The sequence below is a fragment of the Pseudophryne corroboree genome, chromosome 4, assembly GCF_028390025.1.
Source record: "Pseudophryne corroboree isolate aPseCor3 chromosome 4, aPseCor3.hap2, whole genome shotgun sequence".
Taxonomy (NCBI): domain Eukaryota; kingdom Metazoa; phylum Chordata; class Amphibia; order Anura; family Myobatrachidae; genus Pseudophryne; species Pseudophryne corroboree.
The window spans coordinates 944,363,039-944,380,403 of record NC_086447.1 but is presented as its reverse complement, the minus strand read 5'-3'; the positions used below and the strand labels follow the sequence as shown (position 1 = coordinate 944,380,403).

The 17,365-nt window shown below is 51.5% G+C and overlaps 1 protein-coding gene across 5 annotated transcripts in view; it reads left to right on the top strand.

Moving 5' to 3' along the window:
- Positions 1 to 17,365, top strand: part of EPRS1 (glutamyl-prolyl-tRNA synthetase 1) — a 362,185-nt gene that overhangs the window by 133,136 nt on the left and 211,684 nt on the right. For all 5 annotated transcript variants that reach the window (XM_063919127.1, XM_063919126.1, XM_063919129.1 and 2 more), the window contains one exon: positions 16,851 to 17,072. In XM_063919127.1, coding sequence (XP_063775197.1) covers positions 16,851 to 17,072 — 222 coding nt within the window. The remainder of the gene's footprint in view (positions 1 to 16,850; positions 17,073 to 17,365) is intronic.

Sequence of the window (17,365 nt, the reverse complement as noted above, 5' to 3'; positions counted from 1 at the left end):
GGATGACCCGGATCCTGATTCTGCTCAGGGTATTGAACCCCTGATTCTGGCTATAAGGGATGTGCTGAAGCTCCCTCTAGAGGTCGCTGCATCTCAGCCTAATGTCACTTTCCCTGACTCTCCAGCGTTAGATGACTTATTCATACAGGCCTAGAAAAATCCAGACAAAAAATTCCAAGTGTCCAAAAAGTTTTTGCACACTTTCCCATTTGCTCCTCAAGGTAGAAAATGTTTGGAGGAACCCCCTGGGGTGGATGTCTCAGTCTCTCGTCTGTCTAAGAAGACGGTGCTGCCTGCCCCGGGCTCCTTTGCCATGAAGGATCCTGGGGATAGAAAGATAGGGACTACACTAAAGTCTATATACACAGCAGCGGGTATATCGCTAAGGCTGGTCATAACGGGTTGCTGAATGACCCATGGCATTCATTCTTGGGCCACGCAAATTCAGGGGGGCTCCTCGGGGGATATGCCCTTAGTTACTATGGTAACCCTCCTGAAGCACATTCAGGACACTACCCATGTCCTATGTGATTCCCTCAAGGAGATGAGGAACATAAGTGCTTGGACGTCGACCATGCCGGTGTCGGCGCGCAGGGCCTTGTGGTTGCGTCAGTGGATTGCGGACGCAGAATCAAAATGTGGAGTCCCTCCCATTTTCTGGGGAATGGCTATTTGTCGTTGAGTTGGATGACTGGATTTCCAAGGTTACTGCAGGGAAATCCACGTTTCTCCCCTCTGGTGCCCCGCCGGCAAAACGTTCCTATCCGGGGCTGTGACCGGACGGTCCCGTACGAAAGCCCTCACCGCTTTCGCGTCCCATCCCCAGTACACAGATTGTTTAGGTCACACGGGACCTGGCCACATAGGGGATTCCAGCTTACCGTCAGTAACCGCCTGTTACTGACTCCACCCACTGCACAGTGGGCGGGTTTATGCTGCCACCACCAAACTCCTAACCTGCCGTGGCGTTTGGAACCACGGTTCTGCTCTGTATGTGCCGACACGCTGCCTTACCACACCTGTGTGGTGTTGACGAATCCCCACTAGTCGCTGGCTAGGCCTCTACCGGTAGCTGGCTGGAGGCGGAACTTGGAGACGCTGGTTCACCCTGGACAGCCGGTGATCGGGGCTAAGTTTTGTATAGGCCTGCAGGTCACAAGATGACGCGGTCGTCTTTAGGCAGAAGATCTTTATTTGCCCAAATACAGCCTTCACAAAGGCTCAGCAATACAGCAGATGTTACAGCAAAAAGTAGTTGGTATAATACACTCTGGAGGCACGCAGACCTCCTCTTTAGGTCAGTTTTCCACACAGCACCACTGGATGTCATGTCTCCCCTGAGTCCTTTCCATTCAATCAGGATATCTTACAAAATACAAATAAATAAATTACATTTCAAAAGGATATAAGTGCAAAAAAAACCAATATCCTCCTTCCTGTCACACAGACAACGTTCTTGTAATTTAACCAAATCTGCATCCTACATAATGCAGCCTAGGAAATGTTACATCAAACTGTTGTTAACTGAAACCCACTAGTTTACATTCATAAAACACAATCTGATTAACATGTACTTGTCCCATTCACATCTCCATGCAAACCCAGTGTTTGGGATTACAACAGGAAAGACTGTAAACACATCCAGTCATCTTCGCACACCTAGCCATTACCTGCTGTGCACTGTCCAACATCAAAAGGTATTGTCCTTCACACCTCTCTGCTAGGACAGGGCCATTAGCATGCCACTTCCTATTCCCAGAGGATAGGAGATGCCTATTCAGACAGATATAGTAAGTGTATTTTTCCCTTTAAAATACAGGTGACCACATCTTAAATATAAATACAGTTAAACATGTAATCCTACAATTGTGCACAGAGCACTACATATGACGTTAAAACACATCATTAAACATATTTTTAAACAATCCGCGCCCAGCGCCGTAAGTACGTTTAACAGTGACACCAAGTTCCTATTGTCCAAATGGTGCCTGGCAGCTGAGGATTAACCCCTTCAGTGCCGCGGCCGCCCTTACATGTGTGGCTCGTTAGTCTCTACGGCCACAGGGGCCATCTCTCCTGTCCTTTCGGTCTTGCACATTTCGATCAAAGGCCAGAGGTGCCTCCAATGCGGCTCAAGGTACCAGAGGTAAGTCAAGAAAACCTGCAAGTACCAGTCCTCAGGAACAGTCCACCAGTTCTGCTTCCACTAAAGCCTCAGCATGACGGTGCCCACCCACCCCTAGGTGATCTCGAGGTAGAAGCTCGACTGCATCAGCCTCGTCGGGGAGACTTCCTGTCAGGATGCCTGGGTCAGGGAGCTTGTTTCTCAAGGCTACAAGCTGGAGTTCGACAGTACTCCTCTCCCCCCTCCCAACGATTTTTCAAATCAAGCTTACGAGCTTTGGACAATATGCAAGTTATGTTACAACAGACTACCTGAAAATTGGTCCTTTCCCACATCATCGTTCCAGTACCACTACCGCAACGCGGCAAGGGGTTTTACTCAAACCTGTTTGTGGTGGCGAAGCCGGACGGTTCGGTCAGACCCATTCTGAATCTGAAATCCTTGAATCCTTATTTAAAGGTGTTCAAGTTCAAGATGGAATCCCTGCGAGCAGTGATTGCGGGCCTGGAAGAACAGGAATTTATGGTCTCCTTGGATATCAAGGAGGCCTATCTCTATATTCCGATTTGGCCTCCTCATCAGGCGTACGTGCAGTTTGCCCTGCTGGACGATCACTTCCAATTCCAGGCAGTACCCTACGGCCTGTCATCAGCCCTGAGGGTATTCATAAAGGTAATGGCGGAGATGATGCTTCAACTCCAGATCCAAGGGATCAATGTGGTGCCTTATCTGGACGATCTTCTGATAAAGGCAAGATCCAGGGAACTTTTGTTGCTGCATATCGCCCGCACCATCCGTCTTCTGTCCGACCATGAGTGGATCCTCAACTTACAGAAATCCCACCTGTAGCTAACTAGGAGGGTCCTGTTCCTGGGGATGTTGCTGTATACTGTGGCACGAAAGGTGTTTCTACCAAAGGACAAGGCAACAACACTTCAGGAGGTGGTCCACATGGTGTTCAGCCCTGCTCGGGTGTCCGTACATCTCTGCATAAGATTGTTGGGGAAGATGGTTGCTTCCTACGAAGCAATCCAGTATGGGAGGTTCCATGCCAGAACGTTTCAGTTGGATCTCCTGAGCAAGTGGTTTAGATCACATCTCCAGATGCACCGGATGATTCGGTTGTCACCTTAGGCCAGGATTTCCCTCCTGTGGTAGGTTCAGTCCTCCAATCTCCTGGAGGGCAGGAGTTTCTGGATTCAGGATTGGACCCTCCTCATGACGAATGTGAGTCTGCGAGGATGGGGAGTGGTCACCCAAGGGGCTCAGTTCCAGGGCAGGTGGTCAGCCCACAAAAGACTCCTTCCAATCTACATTCTGGAACTTCGGGTGATCTTACAATTCTCTGCTCATAGTAACATAGGTACTAAGGTTGAAAAAAGACAATTGTCCATCGAGTTCAACCTATTTGTGGTCTCCTATGCAGTCTTATTATAGGACTAGTTATTTTTATGTTAGGACTAGTTATATTAACTATAATGCGTGCCTACGCACCATAACCCTGAATATCTTTATCCAATTGGAATTTATCTAACCCATTCTTAAAGGTGTTGACTGAGTCCGCTGTTACTACTCTCTCAGGCAGGGAATTCCAAACACGTATTGTCCTTACTGTGAAAAAACCTTTTTCGCCTCAATCTGCGGAAACTCCTCTTCTCTAACCTAAACGAGTGACCACGTGTCCTCTGTGCTGATCTTATAGAAAACAGGTCCCTCCCAAGCTCTGTGTATTGATCCCTTATATATTTATAGATGTTGATTATGTCCCCTCTTATGCTGCTTTCACATCGCAAAACCTGCTTTTGAAATGGTTCTTAAAATGGGTCTGAGCAGTTAAACCCCCTTCACATCGCATGTTGTAACCAGTATATTACCATTTCATTACCGTTTTGGTACCTTTCACACTGAACCCGTTTCACCCATACAAAACAGTGGTTGTCATTTTAAATGTTTATTTCCTGCTTCTGCCTGGTGACATCACACATGGAGACAGCCTATCACCTTCTGGGGTTTGCAAATACCGTTTCAGACCCTTTCACACTGCACAATTTAACGGGTCTGAAATGGGTAGGACCCTGCTTTTTTACAGTTTCAAAATACCGGTGTTTTGTAAACGGTAAATTGAAGGTGACCCTTTCACATCGCAGCTTGAACCGTTTAGGAAGCCAGTAAAAACTGCAAATTACCGGGTACAAGCTGCGGTGTGAAAGGGGTATAGTCTCCTCTTTTCCAATGTAAACATGCCTTGCCTTGCAAGCCTTTCCTCGTATTCCAGCGTCTCCATGCCTTTGATTAGTTTGGTCGGCCGCCTCTGAACCTCGAGAGCTTTGGCAAAGTCTAAAAAGATTATTTCTCTTACGTCCTAGAGGATGCCTGGGACTCCGTGAGGACCATGGGGTATAGACGGGCTCCGCAGGAGACATGGGCACCTAAAAGAACTTTCTAGTATGGTGTGCACTGGCTCCTCCCTCTATGCCCCTCCTCCAGACCTCAGTTAGATCTTGTGTCCAGAGGAGCTGGGTGCATTACAGGGAGCTCCCCTGAGTTTCCTGTAAGAAAGTATTTTGTTAGGTTTTTTTATTTTCAGGGAGCTCTGCTGGCAACAGACTCCCTGCATCGTGGGACAGAGGGGAGAGAAACAGACCCACTTCTTAAGAGTTAAGGGCTCTGCTTCTTAGGGTACTGGACACTATTAGCTCCAGAGGGAGTCGGAACACAGGTCTCACCATGGGGTTCATCCTGGAGCCGCGCCGCCGTCGTCCTCACAGATGCCGAAGATAGAAGCCGGGTGAGTATGAAAGACATATGAAGACGTCAGGCGGCAGAAGACTTCAGATCTTCATGAGGTAAGCGCGCAGCAGGAAGCTGCGCACCATTGCTCCCACACTTACACACACACTGGGCACTGATGGGTGCAAGGCGCAGGGGGGGCGCCCTGAGCAGCAATAAACCTCATTTTGGGCATTAAAGAATGTAGTTAGGCTGCGGAGGCAGTAAACTTCGGATCCCCGCCATTTTTTCAAATTTACGAGCGGGACCAAAGCCCGCCGCGCGAGGGGGTGGAGCTTGATCCCTCAGCACTAACCAGCACCATTTTCTCCACAGAGGCTGCAGAGAACGCTGGCTCCCCGGACTCTCCCCTGCTGAGCATCAGAGGGCTGAAAAAAAAGAGAGGGGGGCACATATTTGGCGCAGTGAGTGGGGGAAATCTATCTATCTATCTATATGTATGTATGTATATATATATATATATATATATATATATATATATATATATATATAAGCGCTATCTGGGTTTTTTCCCCTGGGTCAGTTTGGCGCTGGTGTGTGCTGGCATACTCTCTCTCTGTCTCTCCAAAGGGGCTGTTTTAGGGAATTGTCCCCTCATAGCTATATCCCTGTGTGTGTGGGGTGTCGGTACGTGTGTCGGCATGTCTGAAACGGAAGGCTTATCCAAAGAGGAGGTGGAACAGATGAGTGGTGTGTCTCAATCGGCGGTGCCGACTCTGGATTGGATGGATATGTGGCATATGTTAAATGCTAGTGTAGCTTCACTGCATAAAAGGCTGGACAAAGCAGAGTCCAGCGCGTCGGCAGGTAATCAATCTACAGATTGTACCAACTCACAGGACCCGTCGGGGTCTCAGAAACGTCCCTTCTCACAAATAAGGGACACAGATACCGACACGGATTCTGATTCCAGTGTCGACTATGATGAAGCAAAATTGCACCCCAAGGTGACAAAAAGTATTCAGTGCATGATTATTGCAATAAAAGATGTGTTACATATCACTGATGAGCCCTCGGTGCCTGACACGAGGATACACATGTTTAAGGGAAAGAAACAGGTTATAAACTTTCATCCTTCACATGAAATTAATGAGTTATGTGAAAAAGCTTGGGAAACTCCAGATAAGAAGCTGCAGATTCCCAAAAGGGTTCTTATGGCGTATCCTTTCCCTACACAGGACAGGGTACGTTGGGAATCCTCTCCCACAGTGGACAAAGCCTTGACACGCCTTTCCAAGAAGGTGGCGCTACCGTCCCCTGACACAGCGGCCCTCAAGGATCCTGCGGACCGCAGGCAATAGACTACATTAAAGTCTATCTACACTCATACTGGTACTTTGCTTAGACCGGCAATTGCGTCGGCATGGGTATGTAGTGCAGTAGCAGCTTGGGACAGATACACTGTCAGCTGACCTTGATACCCTAGATCAGTGTTTCCCAACCTCGGTCCTCAAGGCACACTAACAGTCCTGGCTTTAGTGATATCCAGGCTTGAACACAGGTGATTTAATTAGTACCTCAGTTATTTTGATTTAACCATCTGTGCTGAAGCCTGGATATCACTAAAACCTGCACTGTTGGTGTGCCTTGAGGACCGCGGTTGGGAATGCCTGCCCTAGATAGAAGATACAATTTTGTTAACATTAGCTCATATTAAGGACGCAGTCTTATATATGAGGGACGCTCAAAGAGACATTGGATTACTGGGTTCAAGAGCCAATGCTATGGCTATTTCGGCAAGAAGAGCCTTATGGATCCGCCAATGGACGGGGGATGCAGACTTAAAAAGGCATATGGAGGTTTTACCTTACAAAGGTGATGTATTGTTTGGGGACGGCCTCGCGGACCTGGTTTCTACAGCTACCGCGGGTAAGTGGACCTTTTTACCTTTTGTTCCCCAACAGCAAAAGAAACCCCCACAATATCAGATGCAGTCCTTTCGGTCGCATAGATCCAGAAGAGGTCGGGGCTCCTCTTTCCTCGCCAGAGGTAAGGGTAGAGGCAAGAGGACACCTGCTGCGGCTGGTTCCCAAGAGCAGAAGTCCTCCCCGGCTTCCGCTAAGTCTGCCGCATGACGCTGGGGCTCCCCTGCGGGAGGCCGCACATGTGGGGGCACGCCTTCGACTATTCAGCCAAGTCTGGGTTCAGTCAGACGTGGACCCTTGGGTGATAGAAATAGTCTCCCAGGGCTACAAGCTGGAATTCGAAGAGGTGCCCCCTCGACGATTTTTCAAGTCGGCCTTACCAGCTTCTACTCCAGAGCAGGAAGTAGTGTTAGCTGCAATTCAAACGCTGTGTCAACAGCTAGTGATTATCAGGGTTCTCCTGAGCCAACAGGGAAAAGGGTATTATTCAACCCTATTTGTGATTCCGAAGCCGGATGGTTCGGTCAGGCCCATTTTAAACCTAAAATCCATGAACCTGTACCTGAAAAGATTCAAATTCAAGATGGAATCTCTCCGAGCGGTGATAGCCTGCCTGGAAGGGGGGGATTTTATGGTGTCACTGGACATAAAGGATGCTTACCTTCATGTCCCCATATATCCCTCTCATCAGGAGTTCCTGAGATTCACGGTACAGGATTGTCATTATCAGTTTCAGACGTTGCCGTTTGGGCTGTCCACGGCCCCGAGGATTTTCACCAATGGCGGAAATGATGGTGATCCTGCGCAAGCAAGGAGTCACAATTATCCCATACTTGGACGATCTCCTGATAAAAGCGAGATCAAGAGAGCAATTACTGGAAAACGTGTCACTCTCTCAGAGATTGCTTCAGCAACATGGCTGGATTCTCAATCTACCAAAGTCACAGTTGGTTCTGACAACTCGACTAGCGTTCCTAGGCATGATACTGGACACGGAACAAAAGAAAGTTTTCCTCCCGTTGGAAAAAGTCCAGGACCTCCAGAACATGGTCCAAGAACTACTAAAGCCAAAAAGAGTGTCAGCTCATCAATGCACTCTGGTTCTGGGGGAAATGGTGGCAACTTACGAGGCCATTCCCTTCGGCAGGTTCCGTGCAAAGACGTTTCAAAGGGATCTTCTGGACAAATGGTCCGGGTCCCATCTACAATTACATCAAAAAATAACACTGTCCCCCAGGGCCAGGGTGTCTCTTCTATGGTGGCTGCAGAGTGCTCACCTTCTAGAGGATCGCAGGTTCGGCATTCAGGACTGGATCCTGGTAACCACGGACGCGAGCCTCCGAGGATGGGGAGCAGTCACCTAAGGAAGATATTTTCAGGGACTGTGGTCAGACCAGGAGTCCTGTCTACACATCAACGTGTTGGAGCTAAGGGCCATATACAACTGCCTTCGACAAGCGGAGAATCTTCTTCGCAACCTACCGGTTCTGGTTCAATCAGACAATGTCACAGCAGTAGCTCATGTGAACCGCCAAGGCGGGACAAAAAGCAGAGTCGCGATTGCGGAAGCCACCAGGATTCTTCGCTGGGCGGAAAATCACGTAAGCGCTCTGTCAGCTGTCTTTATTCCGGGAGTGGACAACTGGAAAACAGACTTCCTCAGCAGACACGATCTCCATCCATGAGAGTGGGGACTTCATCAAGAAGTCTTTGCAGAGATAACGGGTCTCTGGGGAGTTCCTCAAATAGACATGATGGCATCACGCCTCAACAAGAAGCTTCGGAGGTATTGTGCCAGGTCCCGGGACCCTCAGGCAATAGCAGTAGACGCTCTGGTAACGCCATGGGTGTTCCAGTCGGTCTATGTGTTTCCTCCTCTTCCTCTCATCACAAAAGTGTTGAGGATCATAAGACGAAAAAGAGTACAGACAATACGCACTGGGGGTCATTCCGAGTTGTTCGTTCGTTATATTTTTCTCGCAACGGAGCGATTAGTCGCTAATGCGCATGCGCAGTGTCCGCAGTGCGACTGCGCCAAGTAAATTTGCTATGCAGTTAGGTATTTTACTCACGGCATTACAAGGTTTTTTCTTCGTTCTGGTGATTGTAATGTGATTGACAGGAAGTTGGTGTTTCTGGGTGGAAACTGGCCGTTTTATGGGTGTGTGCGAAAAAACGCTACCGTTTCTGGGAAAAACGCGGGAGTGGCTGGAGAAACGGAGGAGTGTCTGGCCGAACGCTGGGAGTGTTTGTGACGTCAAACCAGGAACGAAACTGACTGAACTGATCGCAGATGCCGAGTAAGTGTGGAGCTACTCAGAAACTGCTAAGAAGTGTCTATTCGCAATTTTGCTAATCTTTCGTTCGCAATTTTGTTAAGCTAAGATTCACTCCCAGTAGGCGGCGGCTTAGCGTGTGCAAAGCTGCTAAAAGCAGCTTGCGAGCGAACAACTCGGAATGAGGGCCATTGTTCCAGACTGGCCTCGAAGGGCCTGGTACTCAGATCTTCAGGAGATGCTCACGGAAGATCCCTGGCCTCTTCCTCTCAGGGAAGACCTGTTACAGCAGGGGCCCTGCATGTTCCAAGACTTACCGTGGTTACGTTTGACGGCATGGCGGTTGAACGCCGGATCCTAGCGGAGAAGGGTATTCCGGAGGAGGTCATACCTACTCTAATAAAGGCTAGGAAGGAGGTGACGGCAAAACATTATCACCGTATCTGTCAGAAATATGTCTCTTGGTGTGGAACCAAGAATGCTCGTACGGAAGATTTCCATCTGGGTCGTTTTCTCCACTTCCTACAGACAGGAGTGGATATGGGCCTAAAGTTAGGCTCTGTTAAAGTACAGATTTCGGCCTTGTCAATATTCTTTCAGAAGGAATTGGCTTCTCTCCCAGAAGTCCAGACGTTTGTAAAAGGAGTACTGCACATCCAGCCCCCTTTTGTTCCCCCAGTGGCACCATGGGACCTGAACGTGGTGTTGCAGTTCCTTAAATCACACTGGTTTGAACCCCTTAAAACGGTGGAGTTGAAATTTCTCACCTGGAAGGTGGTCATGTTGTTAGCCTTGGCATCTGCGAGGCGTGTGTCAGAATTGGCGGCCTTGTCTTACAAGAGCCCTTACTTGATTTTCCGTGTAGATAGAGCGGTATTGAGGACTCGTCCTCGATTTTTACCTAAGGTGGTGTCTTCGTTTCATGTGAACCAACCTATAGTGGTGCCTGTGGCTACGAGTGACTTGGAGGATTCCATGTCCCTGGATGTAGTCAGGGCCTTAAAAATTTATGTAGCCAGGACGGCTAGAATTAGGAAAACAGATGCATTGTTTGTCCTGTATGCTGCCAACAAGATTGGCGCGCCTGCTTCGAAGCAGACTATTGCTCGCTGGATCTGTAACACGATTCAGCAGGCTTATGTTACGGCTGGATTGCCGTTACCGCATTCAGTAAAGGCCCATTCCACTAGGAAGGTGTGCTCTTCTTGGGCGGCTGCCCGGGGCGTCTCGGCATTACAGCTTTGCCGAGCAGCAACTTGGTCGGGGTCAAACACTTTTGCTAAATTCTACAAGTTTGATACCCTGGCTGATGAGGACCTAGCATTTGCTCAGTCGGTGCTGCAGAGTCATCCGCACTCTCCCGCCCGATTGGGAGCTTTGGTATAAACCCCATGGTCCTTACGGAGTCCCCAGCATCCTCTAGGACGTAAGAGAAAATAAGATTTTAAACCTACCGGTAAATCTTTTTCTCCTAGTCCGTAGAGGATGCTGGGCGCCCGTCCCAGTGCGGACTGCATCTGCAAGACTTGTATATAGTTATTGCTTACATAAGGGTTATGTTACAGTTGGAATCGGTTTTGACTGATGCTGTTTTGTTCATACTGTTAACTGGTTATGTATATTCCAGGTTACATGGTATGATTGGTGTGGGCTGGTATGAATCTTGCTCTTAGATTAACAAAATCCTTTCCTCGTATTGTCCATCTCCTCTGGGCACAGTTTCTCTAACTGAGGTCTGGAGGAGGGGCATAGAGGGAGGAGCCAGTGCACACCATACTAGAAAGTTCTTTTAGGTGCCCATGTCTCCTGCGGAGCCCGTCTATACCCCATGGTCCTTACGGGGTCCCCAGCATCCTCTACGGACTAGGAGAAAAAGATTTACCGGTAGGTTTAAAATCTTATTATCCACCTCCTTACCCTGATCCAGGTTCGCACTTAATGTGTCATAAAAGCCAAGTAAGTTGGTCTGACATGATCTGTCCTTCACAAATCCATGTTTGTTCCTTTTAATGACCTTATTTGCTTCAAGGAACTTTTGAATGCTATCCCTTAGAATACCTTCCAATACTTTCCCCACTATAGATGTAAGACTAACTGTTCAATAATTACCTGGTTCAGCTTTGCTCCCCTTTTTAAATATCGGCACTACCTCCGCTATACGCCAGTCCTTGGGAACCATACCCGATTTAACCGAATCCATGAAGATCAAAAATAGAGGTCTGCTAGTTCAGCGTGCAGCTCCATAAGAACCCTCGGGTGAATTCCATCAGGACCAGGTGACTTATTAATCTTTAATTTTTTTTAATCGGTCACAGACTACCTCCTCACACAAATAAGCATTTAGCAGTGGGATCAAGCGATCCAGGTACAGTTGGACAACGCCACGGCAGTTGCGTATATCAATCGACAAGGAGGGACAAAAAGCAGAACCTGCATTCGAGAGTTGTCAAAGATACTCCTGGGCGGAAAGAAATGCAAGAGCCATGTCAGCAATCTTCATTCCGGGGGTGGACAACTGGGAAGCGGTCACGATCTCCACCCGGGGGAGTGGGAGCTCCACCATCTGGTGTTCTAGCAGCTCATAAATTGTTGCCCACAAATAGACATGATGGCTTCTCATCTCAACAAGAAACTTCCCTGGTATTGCTCACGGACCAGGGACCATCAGACGAGGACAGTGAACGCGTTGGCGTCGCCTTAGCCGTACCGGCTGGTATACCTGTTTCCTCCGATCCCATTGGTCCCAGGGGTGCTAAAGTGGATCAGGAATCAGGGCATCCAGGGAATTCTAATCGCCCCGGATTGGCCTCGGAGGGTGTGATACGCGGATCTTCTGGACATGTCCGTCGAAGATCCCTTGGCCTTTACTGCTCAGAAGAGACCTTCTTGAACAAGGACCCGTCGTCTACATGGACTTACGACGACTTCGTTTGACGGCATGGAGGCTGAGCGGAACAGCTTAGCTCACAAGGGCCTTTCAAAGAAGGTTATTGCAACCATGGTTCAGGCCAGGAAACCTGTGACGTCAAAACACTATCATCATATCTGTCTATAGCAATATGTCTCTTGGTGCGAGGAACGCACGTATCCGCCTGCAGAATTTCACTTGGGACGTTTCCTACGTTTCCTGCAGGCTGGTGTGGATAAGGGCTTACGTCTGGGCTCCAATCAGGTCCAGATTTCAGCTCTCTCAATTTTCTTTCAGAAGAAATTGGCAATGTTGCCGGAAGTTCAGACCTCCTTGCAAGGGGTACTCCACATACAACCTCCCTTTGTTACCGCCTACGGCTCCCTGGGATTTGGATGTAGTGTTGAAATTTCTACAGTCCTCCTGGTTTGAACCTCTGATGACGGTAGAAGATAAGTACCTCACGTGCCCTGGCTTCCGCTCGACGTGTCTCAGAATTGGGGGCCTTATCGAGTAAAAGTCCGTACTTGGTCTTTTAAGAGGACAGAGTGGAGCTCTGGACTAGACAGCAGTTCCTGCGGAAGGTAGTTTCCGCGTTTCACATGAATCAACCTATTGTAATTCCATCCAGTTCTGACGCTTCTGCTTCTCCGGAGGCATTGGATACTGTGCATGCCTTGAAGATCTATGTCAAGCCCACGGCTCGGATCAGAAAGACGGATTCCTTGTTCGTGCTCTATGATGCACAGATAAAGGATTTCCCTGTTTCTAAGCAGTCCATTGCTCGTTGGATTAGGCTTACTATCCAGCAGGCCTATATATCGGCAGCCTTACCTGTTCCACAGTCTCTGAAGGCCCACTCTACAAGATCAGTGGGCTTTTCCTGGGCGGCTGCCCGTGGAGTCTCGTCCTTGCTACTATGCTGAGCTGCTACCTGGTCGGGGAAGAACACCTTTGTGGAGTTCTACAGGTTTGATACCCTGGCCAAAGAGGATACCCAGTTTGGGCAGGCGGTGCTGCAGCAGTCTTCGCACGTTCCCGCCCGTTCTGGAAGCTTTGGGACATCCCCATCGTACTAATCTGTCCCCAATATCCCTTATGGATGCTAGAGAAAATAGGATTTTAATACCTACTGGTAAATCCTTTTCTCGTAGTCTAAAGGAGATATTGGACGCCTGCCTCAGTGCTTGGACTTTTCTGCAGGCTCTTCTCTAGTTACCTGTTCAGCCGTTGCTGGTTGTTATATGGTTGTGGTGTGCTGGTGTGTACATCTCACCACCCTTTGATATCATATTTCCTTCTCTCATATATGTCCTTTCTCCTTCGGGCTCGTTTTTTCCTATAACTGCCTGTGGGAGGGGCATAGAGGGGAGGAGCCAGCATACCAAGTTGAAGAAATTTAAAGTGCACTGTCTCCTTTGGACCCCTTCTATACCCCATTGTACTAGTTTTCCCCAATATCCCTTATGGACTACGAGAAAAGGATTTACCGGTAGGTATTAAAATCCTATTTTTTGGATTTTGTCCTGGTGAGTTCGGGTCCTGATTTCTATGACCCTATACAGTTTGTTTCCAGGAGCTACAGTTACTAAGATTATCATGTTGATTACTTTAATGTAATATGCAATTCACAATCCTACTTCTTCCCTCCGGCTGCCCGCCTAACTCCTCTCCTAGCTCACTCTCCTGGTAACACCCCGAGAGGCAGGGCCCTCCCTCCCCCAGCACTATTCCTGTGTTCCCCTGTCTCCCACCCCTCCTGGTTCCACCCTGAGCGGCAGGGCCCTCCCTCCTAGCACTATCCCTGCTACCAGTGCACCTCTGTTCCCCTGTCTCCCCGCTCACCCTCCTGGTTCTACCCTGAGAGGCAGCCCCCCCCCCCCCCCCCCCCCAGCACTATCCCTGCTACCAGTGCACCTCTGTTACCCTGTCTCCCCACTCACCCTCCTGGTTCCACCCTGAGAGTCAGCCCCCCCCCCCCACCCCAGCACTATCCCTGCTACCAGTGCACCTCTGTTCCCCTGTCTCCCCGCTCACCCTCCTAGTTCCACCCTGAGAGGCAGCCCCCCCCACCCCAGCACTATCCCTGCTACCAGTGCACCTCTGTTCCCCTGTCTCCCCGCTCACCCTCCTGGTAACACCCTGAGAGGCAGCCCCCCCCCCCCCCACCACCACCACTATCCCTGCTACCAGTGCACCTCTGTTCCCCTGTCTCCCCGCTCACCCTCCTGGTAACACCCTGAGAGGCAGCCCCCCCCCCCCCCCCACCACCACTATCCCTGCTACCAGTGCACCTCTGTTCCCCTGTCTCCCCGCTCACCCTCCTAGTTCCACCCTGAGAGGCAGCCCCCCCCACCCCAGCACTATCCCTGCTACCAGTGCACCTCTGTTCCCCTGTCTCCCAGCTCACCCTCCTGGTAACACCCTGAGAGGCAGCCCCCCCCCCCCCACCACTATCCCTGCTACCAGTGCACCTCTGTTCCCCTGTCTCCCCGCACACCCTCCTGGTAACACCCTGAGAGGCAGCCCCCCCCACCACTATCCCTGCTACCAGTGCACCTCTGTTCCCCTGTCTCCCAGCTCACCCTCCTGGTAACACCCTGAGAGGCAGCCCCCCCCCCCCACCACTATCCCTGCTACCAGTGCACCTCTGTTCCCCTGTCTCCCCGCTCACCCTCCTGGTAACACCCTGAGAGGCAGCCCCCCCCCCCCCCCCCACCACTATCCCTTGCAACCAGTGCACCTCTGTTCCCCTGTCTCCCAGCTCACCCTCCTGGTAACACCCTGAGAGGCAGCCCCCCCCCCACCCCAGCACTATCCCTGCTACCAGTGCACCTCTGTTCCCCTGTCTCCCCGCTCACCCTCCTGGTAACACCCTGAGAGGCAGCCCCCCCACCACTATCCCTGCTACCAGTGCACCTCTGTTCCCCTGTCTCCCCGCTCACCCTCCTGGTAACACCCTGAGAGGCAGCCCCCCCCCCCACCCCCACCACCACTATCCCTGCTACCAGTGCACCTCTGTTCCCCTGTCTCCCAGCTCACCCTCCTGGTAACACCCTGAGAGGCAGCCCCCCCCCCCCAACCACTATCCCTGCTACCAGTGCACCTCTGTTCCCCTGTCTCCCCGCTCACCCTCCTGGTAACACCCTGAGAGGCAGCCCCCCCCCCCCCCCCCCACCACCACTATCCCTGCTACCAGTGCACCTCTGTTCCCCTGTCTCCCCGCTCACCCTCCTAGTTCCACCCTGAGAGGCAGCCCCCCCCCACCCCAGCACTATCCCTGCTACCAGTGCACCTCTGTTCCCCTGTCTCCCCGCTCACCCTCCTGGTAACACCCTGAGAGGCAGCCCCCCCACCCCCCCCCACTATCCCTGCTACCAGTGCACCTCTGTTCCCCTGTCTCCCCGCACACCCTCCTGGTAACACCCTGAGAGGCAGCGCCCCCCCCCCCCACCACCACTATCCCTGCTACCAGTGCACCTCTGTTCCCCTGTCTCCCCGCTCACCCTCCTGGTAACACCCTGAGAGGCAGCCCCCCCCCCCCACCACTATCCCTGCTACCAGTGCACCTCTGTTCCCCTGTCTCCCCGCTCACCCTCCTGGTAACACCCTGAGAGGCAGCCCCCCCCCCCCCCCCCCCCCCCCACCACTATCCCTTGCAACCAGTGCACCTCTGTTCCCCTGTCTCCCAGCTCACCCTCCTGGTAACACCCTGAGAGGCAGCCCCCCCCCCCCACCCCAGCACTATCCCTGCTACCAGTGCACCTCTGTTCCCCTGTCTCCCCGCTCACCCTCCTGGTAACACCCTGAGAGGCAGCCCCCCCACCCCCCACCACTATCCCTGCTACCAGTGCACCTCTGTTCCCCTGTCTCCCCGCTCACCCTCCTGGTAACACCCTGAGAGGCAGCCCCCCCCCCCCCCCCCCCCACCACTATCCCTGCTACCAGTGCACCTCTGTTCCCCTGTCTCCCAGCTCACCCTCGCCCCCCCCCCCCAACCACTATCCCTGCTACCAGTGCACCTCTGTTCCCCTGTCTCCCCGCTCACCCTCCTGGTAACACCCTGAGAGGCAGCCCCCCCCCCACCACTATCCCTGCTACCAGTGCACCTCTGTTCCCCTGTCTCCCAGCTCACCCTCCTGGTAACACCCTGAGAGGCAGCCCCCCCCCACCCCAGCACTATCCCTGCTACCAGTGCACCTCTGTTCCCCTGTCTCCCCGCTCACCCTCCTGGTAACACCCTGAGAGGCAGGGCCCTCCCTCCTAGCACTATCCCTGTGTTCCCCTGTCTCTCACCCCCTGGTTAAACCCCAAGAGGCGGGGCCTCCCCCCTATCCCCCCCCTCCCTCCTAGCACTATCCCTGTGTACCCCTGTCTCTCACCCCCTGGTTACACCCCAAGAGGCAGGGCCTCCCCCCTATCCCCCCTAGCACTATCCCTGTGTACTCCTGTCTCTCACCCCCTGGTTACACCCCAAGAGGCAGGGCCTCCCCCCTATCCCCCCCCTCCCTCCTAGCACTATCCCTGTGTACCCCTGTCTCTCACCCCCTGGTTACACCCCAATAGGCAGGGCCTTCCCCCTATCCCCCCCCTCCCCCCTAGCACTATCCCTCTGTTCCCCTGTCTCTCACCCCTCCTGGTTTGCCTAAGCCACATTTGCATGAACACGACCTGACTGAGCTTCGTCTCCTCTCACCATCCCATGTTCCCATGTCTTTAGTCCTAAGGATTGATACATTTGGGGTCTGGATGCACAGTATGAAGACAACTTGTCATAGCGAATCAGCATGCACCGTGTGACGTGATTGGTCATTGCACTGTGATGCTTGCGTCACTAGGACTTCCGTTTCCTATCCTGCTCTTTCCTTCCTCTCTCCTGTCCTTAGGATGAGATAGACTCTGCAGTGAAATCCCTCTTACACCTGAAAGCAGAATACAAGCAGAAAAGTGGGCAGGAATACAAGCCAGGATGTCCTCCGTCTCAGCCTCCCTGTAACGCCACAGTCCCTCAGACAGGTCCCACTCCCACCAACAGTACAAGTCTATACAACAGCGTTTGTCAGCAAGGAGAGCTGGTCCGCAAACTGAAATGTGAAAAGGGCCCCAAGGTAAAGTGTTGCTGGGGCCACATGTGGTATCACGGAGGGTGATCTCTCATTGGTAATGTGCAGTGTTACATATTCCTCCCTCTGATGTGGCTGGTGGGGGGATTGTTTGGCCTCGCTCAGGACTCTCCAGTCAGTACTGCTTAGAGAATAGAAGCCGAGCACAAACATTACATAATAGTGAATATTTCTTCTGAGCACTTACCCTGTAGGTAGGTGGGCCATGCTCCACACAGGAGAATAGTGATACATCCAGCCCTAGAGAGAGGAATAACACCCCTATCTCCCAACATCTA